The sequence below is a fragment of the Diadema antillarum genome, unplaced genomic scaffold, assembly GCF_040938485.1.
Source record: "Diadema antillarum isolate AM-2024a unplaced genomic scaffold, OU_Dant_1.0 seq00000699_RagTag, whole genome shotgun sequence".
NCBI classification, from domain to species: domain Eukaryota; kingdom Metazoa; phylum Echinodermata; class Echinoidea; order Diadematoida; family Diadematidae; genus Diadema; species Diadema antillarum.
In genome coordinates this window covers 104,145-111,788 of record NW_027271604.1, presented here as the reverse complement: position 1 = coordinate 111,788, position 7,644 = coordinate 104,145, and the positions used below count along the sequence as shown (strand labels likewise).

Sequence of the window (7,644 nt, the reverse complement as noted above, 5' to 3'; positions counted from 1 at the left end):
CAAACCTCAATGCTTGACAAGTAACGTTTTCTATTGTTGAATTTTCCTGAATATCAAGTCTGATTCACTTTGAAGACAACTGTACAAAAGGTCTTGTATCTAAATCTCAGCTTTCAGGGTCAGATGCTGATGCGCAACGCAAAGAGTCCGCGCTGCGCGAGCACAGCTAGCTCATGCAATACACACATAAACACATGCAGTGCTTTCGATCGACCGCAGGTTCTTCGTCGCAATCCTCGCTGCTGTATATGCCGCGCGCAAAGCGGCGGAGCCTGCACTGCACGCACTACTACGCACCGGTTCGAGCTAGAGCTAGAGAAACGGAGAGTTACGAACGGCATAATGGCATGGCCGTGGTAGAATGCATTGCAGCGCTATATCCAATACACGTCTTCTACGCACTTCGACGGAGGAGGTGGTTCCAGGTTTATATCACTATCAGTGCAAACTGACTTTTAGAAGACCTTTGAAGCTGATGAATTAACTACGAAATTCTTTACAAACGTGGACAACCATGGCGGATGACGAGCCGACGGATAAAAGCAGTCCTTCGGATATCTACAACACTCCTCGAGTTGTGACCATTTGTAAGAGCGAGACAGGCTTCGGATTCAACGTTCGGGGCCAAGTGAGTGAAGGGGGTCAGTTGAAGTCGATCAATGGCGAACTCTACGCACCACTGCAACACGTAAGCGCCGTCTTGGAAGGAGGGGCAGCGGAGCGAGCTGGGATAATGAAAGGAGATCGGATCCTCGAAGTGTATGTATAATATTCACTCTAAATTTTACATTAAAAAAGTCTTCCATGCGTATGCTTGTTGAGGAGCGTAGTGATAAACTACAGCAATACAGGGTGACTGAAAGTAATGTAGGATATTCTAGTAACAACTAAAGAAATGGTGTAATTTTTCCTGCAGCAGTAGCCTACACGTATATATACGTGTGGGACTACTACCGTTTCCGGTGCACTTTTTACCTATTTAATTTAGGCCGTGTAGAAGTCTAGAACCTATACTAATCTGCAATCTTTACAAGCCAGCAGGGATGCCAACTTCAAAAAATTTTTATGAGTGAGATTTTCATGACTCGGCATCTCGGCGCGCGAATGTGCGCGCGAGCCAGGGTGTTGGAAGGGTTTTCCCCCCTCCCACGGCCCGTAGGGCGTTAGGGAGCTTTTTCAATTTTTAGCTCTTGATGGTGCGATCATGTGCATACTTAAGTGACTATATTTTTCACTTATTCTGAAAGACAAACGGGATACCTTCAATTGCAACTATCACTTTAATCCCTTGAGCTATGCTCATTATCATATAGGCCCAAGTTGCAGACATCGCCCGATGCGTGAGAATAATGGGCGCCATGCGTGAGATCGTGAGACGGACCCTAGATGCTTGAGTCTCACGCAGAATGCATGAGACTTGGTAGCTCTGAATCCAGCCACATGCATGTTATGTGGTTATATTCATTGGCCAAGTCACTTGATACAGCTACATGGATGCACATGCGTACAGCCACATCAACTGATCAACATGCACCAAATGCAATTTAAGTTTAACGCAGACATTTTCAGGGTAGGCCTAGGCCCGTTGTCAGGTTCTACATTATTTGGAATTTGTGTTTTTTGCACTTGAGTCTACTTCTGGGGAGCCGCTCAATGCGAAAAATTAATCTTGCGAAAATATTGATGTTTACATTAAAGTCTAGTAAAATCTAGTCTACAGAATCTAAATTATTTGGTTCTATACTTATAGTCTAGTTTAGTACTCTACAATAAAAAAGGTTAATTTTTCTTATTTAGTAGATAACTTTGGTTTATACGTCATCCACAGTATTAAACATTGTCCTTTCTCGCTCTTTTCTCTTTTTTTTTTTTGGTCTTGTCACAAACCTTCATCTTTTTAACTGCAAGATTCTCGAAGCTCTTACTTTCTACTCTAGGGCCCCTGGTTTGCTCCATTCTGATTTCACAGTCGGCGGCGGCGGCGACCAGCTAATGTAGTGCTACCATGTGTTTTGTGCATGCTGCTGTACGTGTACATGGAGAGTCGTACAAGCAAGCACTATGATTTAAAATATTTGGCTAGGTTATGCATGCACTTCAATATGCACATGTTCTTCTAATGGTTACATGTTGTGTACGGCCAAAGTCCCAATATGTATCACGATAACCCAGAACTCCATGATTGCGATGTGATAATCCTAATCAATTGCAAGTCCTCCAAATAATATAGCTTTTCATTTCAAATCTATCCTAAGTCAAAGATGATGAGATTGGAGTGAAAACACTGTAGGAAAATAAAGTAAAATATGACAAAGGTACGATAAATGCAAGGCTGGTTAAATGAGGTTATTTTTATTGCTTCACGAGGTTGTGCGTGATGCACGTTGAATGTTGAGGTGTCTACATACAGTATCTAGTTTCCTTTTTTCCTCGATGTAAACATGTGGATATAATACAGTCTCGTCACACACGTGTGGCTGTATCTGGCCACTTGGACTATGGATACAACCACACAAGTGTGGCTAGATGGTAAAGACACATGTATGCGAGTGGTTGTATACTGCTATTTATTTGATTGGCATGTGTTTTTAATAATAGGGTGTCTGATCGCGCACTGCCAACCTTCGGACAAAACGCGCCCCTATCTTACAACACGCAAGCCCCATAGAACACAATGGAGTCGCGCGCCTACGCTGTTTTGACCCCGCGTTTTGTGCTAAAAAATCGCATTTATTGCAAAATCCCCGGTCCATGCCGCTATCGAATCCTAACAAATTTGGTATCATATGAAAGAGGAAGTTTTGCTCCATAATCTATCAAAGCGCTGGTACATGACTCCGACGATAAATTGGTGTAAATGTCGTTAGAATCACACCTATCTCGATATCTCGGCGTCTGCTTCGCTACTTGTACCAGCGTGTGGCATGCGAGTAGTTTAGGATGTGCTGAATCCGATGGTGAGGTCGGTTTTTCGCTAGCTCCACGTCTTGGACCGGGGATATTGCCTAGAAGATACCCCTTGCAATAACTTTTTGATCTCAGCGAACGTGTTAGGCGTGGCTTCGTATGCAACAACCATAGTAATGTCCGAGCAAATACGCTCATACATATGTAAATCTACACGCATTTGCCCCCACATGTACATGGCGCGCATGGAGCTAGCTCGCGCGCTGTGTGTGTGTGTGTGTGTGTATCTCACGGACCTACACGTGTAGGTCAGCAGTGTGTCTACCGTCGCAAGGTAGCTACGTAGCTACATACAATGTAGTTCGCTAGATCGCTGTGTGTGTGTGTGTCTACTTACGAGTACGTGCGCACACCCGTGCCACTGAAAACAGACTGAGCTAGCTAGCTAGCTGTCACGTCGCTTCGCTTGCGATAGTTCTACAGCACTGAGTTCTATGGGGTTACGATTGCCCAGCATTCACAATGTGCATGTATGTAACACGCTCGTAAACCACCTGGCGCATCAGTTTCAAGTACATGTACTATTACTGGATTGATAATGATCATAACAGGCCTACAATGTATGAGTTCTGAAGCAATCCAAACGAATGACCATGTAGAGTCATATTTATTTTTTTAAATACTTCAGGGCAATTCCGCAGTTAGGTGGACATGACATGGATATAAGAAATGTGCCTCTTTATCTTACTCTTTAATCTAGGTATCAACTAATGCCATGGATGTTCATCAATCATTAAGGTCTTTCAAATTCAGTAGATTTTATCTTTCGTATTGATTGATTTCGCGAGATCTAAAACCATCATTTAAAATGTACATGTGGGACTGGGGATGATGAAATTCACTTAAATGCAAATTACAGTGGGTTCCTTTGAAATTTTTTCCTCAAAGTTTTGCTAAAGGGTAATAGATAAATACATTTAAATACTCCAGAAGTCATGTGACATTTTGTCAATTACAAAAGGGTGAAATGACCTGCGGAATTACTCCGGACAAATGTAACGTTACTAACCGTAACGTTACTAACCATGCTTTTGGGGGTCTAGCTAAGAAATTATTGGTCGAACTGCTAAAAAACATTGTGTGAACATTTGTCATGATGCAATAATTGAAATTAATGCAACACTCTGTTTGAAGTAACTTGAATTTTTGCACACTTTTTGTTACAAGACATTGATTTTTTTGTCATGTCCTTTTTTCGTAACGTTACTAACCAGCCCTTTAAGTTGCCATAGCAATTCTAATATTTCTTGGATTGTATTCATTCTTTTCTGTATCATAAACCTGGGAATGATGAACATGTTTTTGACATAATTTTGGCTTGAAATGAATAAATGGTAATTTAGTAGTAAAAACAAATATCTAAATTTGTTCAAATGTAACGTTACTAACCGCGGAATTGCCCTTCAATAGAAAAGTGCACTAACGATGCACAAGTTACAGTCTTTCTCGCGATCTTTATATGCAGCACATCAGATAGGCCTAGGCTACACAACGCACCATATCAGGCAAGTCAATTGTGAAGCGGTACCGCGGTGGAAGGTAGGTACAAATACCGATTTTTACGACTGAACTTCCAATCGACAAAAAAGGGCAAACAACGATTTTAGAAGCTATACTCTTCATGCCACGAATGGTGGTAAAGTGGCACCAATTCATGGCTAAATAGCCATATAACATTTTCACATGAACTGCCATAGATCTCGACAGCATCGACGTGTTATGTAGTCGTCGCATTCAGTAGCCAGCTAGATGTGTACGTACGTGTGTACACACGTACGTAGTGTAGCGCATATAGCGTGTGTGTACAGTGTGTAGGTAGTACAATAATACACTCAAATGCACGCTCGCTAGCTCGTCCGCCGATGTTGGCTGGGCCGGAATGCATGCGCTACGTATTCATTCATAACGCTGAGCGCTGTATCTACGCACAACATGTATTATGACGACACGAGGGGGAGTGGCTTCTGCGCTGGTTACGCGTTTTAGCAATCCGCTGTACGCTCATTAACCGGTCGCTGGCGATCTGCACGCGAATGCTACTTATCGGCCTTGTTTGCAAACATGATTTGGACACATTTTCGTGCGTGCTGGTCTAAAAAAAGTTGTAATATTGCAGTGATTTGAAAGTTGAATTTCTCGAGATAGAATAATTATTTTGACATGAAATTTGAAATATATGCTAATGACATATTTTTCTTTCATATGAAATAGTTTATAATCCACCTTTTATAGAATTTCAAATGTTGGAAAAATGCTACAGACACCCTATTGATAAGTATACCAATTGTAAAACTAGTTACGGTATCTAACTATATGGTCTAGACCTCGGTAATTAAAACTTAAAGCCATTGTATTGAAAGGCTACAAGGTGGCACAGTTAGTAGCTTTCTGCCTGGCCCTTGTGATAAAAAAAATGGCTCGATTTCGAGGCTGACCACCACAGATCATCTCAGTGGACCTTGCTGAGTATGAGCGATGTTTAACTTGTTATCATGCGTCCCCTCTAGCAAGAGGCAAAACGCTCTGATCCTCAGATAGGACATAAAATGGAAGTCCTGTGTGAGCGTAAGAGTCACAAACCCCGCGCTCGTAAAAGATCCCGCTTCATTCATTCATTGCAAAGAGCAGGGTGCAAAACCTGGTGAAGAAGTGGTCCATCCCCCAGTGCTAAAACACACTGGGAAACAAAAAACTGAATGATATCTAGAGGAATCTTCAGAAATTGAGGTGACAGATTTGTACCCAGAAGAAGTACAGTAGGGGAAGATTGGTAGTTGAGTGCACAGCTCATCAGTCATTGGTTAGTGTACAACTTCACAGTGAATACCTAAACACACTCACTTTGTCTTCAGCTTTCTCGGCACAAATCAACAAATCACTTTCCTCCAATCGGATAAGTATCTGAAATGAGACTCTCATTCTGGTTGTAGATAGTCTGAAGTTAGGTTGTATTCCGGTAGAGTCTGCTAATTTATTGTTAAAGGGGATGGCTAGTAACTGATCAGTAGGAATCAGTGGGAATCAGTGGGAGTGCTGGGGGATGATTGTTCCAATCCTTGTGGGATTCATTTAAGAGTACATTATATATCTGTTGTTGTGTGAAAATTATTTGCTTCAGAATGGTCTCATATTCAAGTAATGTGCAGTTCAATGTTTCCAGGTTAGCATGCCTGTACAGTGTCGGGGCGACTGTTAATGGCCCATTAACAATTGCCCCGACACTGTACAGGCATGCTAACCTTTCCACTTTTACAGTATTGAAAGCTAAAAAACTGTAGGCTGACAATTGTATGTACTGAGAGTGCTGTTTGGCAGAACTATCAATGAACCAGTATCATGCTGTCTATAAAGATATTACAGAGGACATACAGACTATGTGTAACTTAGATGTATCCTACATATGAATAGGCAATATTAAACAGGTGACTGTATGGTGATTGATCTTCTTTTTTTTTGGGGGGGGGGTGTCTACAATGTACAGTGAGTAAGTTGTCTTTATCTGCTTTCTGTAGCATTGGACCATCTTGTTGTCAGTTTTCATCTTCTTTTTTTCTTCTAAATTTTGATAGCACTTCAAGTGATTGTGCTACCCCTGTATCTCTGGTATGGCTCTCCTTTCTCTGTTCTGCTCGGAAGTGAAACTCTTATTTCATCGCTTTCTGTATGGCCTACCAGACTGCTCTGTCTGCTGTGCCTTCTTGTCTCATTTCTGTCCTACTACAGCACATCTGGGTACCGTTTCATGAAAGTTGTCAGCGCTGACGAGTTGTCAGTCTCTGACAATCACCATAGTAACAGTCAGTGACCAGAGCATTCCAGCCAATCAAAACCAAGGATTTTGCTGAAATTGTCAGCGCTGACAACTTGTCAGCGCTGACTAAATTGATGAAACACCCCCCCCCCCCCCCATGAACTCTCACCAGATTTCTGTGTCAGTTCAAGGGCATTGACCTTTCATGTCGAGATCCTGTGATAAGACTGGTTTTGGCTGAAAAATTGTTTTCGATGGCAGGGTCCTAGAAACCATCAACTCGCAAGCTTCTCCAGGGGTAACTAAAACTCGGTCCCAGGCAAGTCGAGTTAATGAGCACTAGCCTGTGTAATTACAATTTAATTTGTAATGCATAACACTGATTTATGGATACAATGTATGCATTGCATGGTAAAAGATACCCATTATATGCATATCATGATAAGCATACGGCTGTGCCAATCTGATGGAAGAAGAAACTCAAGTTACATGAGAGTTGGAGAGAATCTGACAGTAGCCTTTATTTGTCTTGTTTTTGTTTTTATTGTGTTTTTGTTGTTTTGGGGAGGGGAAGGGTTGCTGGTATTTCAGAATAATACGAGAATTTCTGTTCCAGTAGTTGGGTTGTTTGGATTTTATTACAATACAACAAATATTTCAGTTATTGTTCAGAAATCTTTAGTACTTTGTATAAAGACCTACAAGTCTCATGAATGTGATACATGCGCTGTACATGCAATACTGTATTGGCATTCAATATTTTGTAGGTAATAATCATACGGACAAGAATAAAAAAAATATATTTCAAACTGATTATGCCAGTGCTGTATACCCACACATGGATGAAAACAAAAAGAAAGTGGTCAAACGTAGAGCTGTTGTAACTTTTGTAGTCACTGTGCAAGTGCAAGATGTGGGCCCTTATA

At 41.5% G+C, this 7,644-nt stretch overlaps 1 protein-coding gene across 1 annotated transcript in view; it reads left to right on the top strand.

Annotated features, from left to right (window-relative positions):
* Window positions 1–436: 436 nt before the first annotated feature.
* The window catches only part of LOC139737694 (sorting nexin-27-like), an 86,259-nt gene continuing 79,051 nt past the window's right edge, over window positions 437–7,644 (top strand). Inside the window, 1 exon segment of the mRNA XM_071648374.1 lies at window positions 437–759. Coding sequence (XP_071504475.1) covers window positions 515–759 — 245 coding nt within the window. The 5' untranslated portion in view covers window positions 437–514.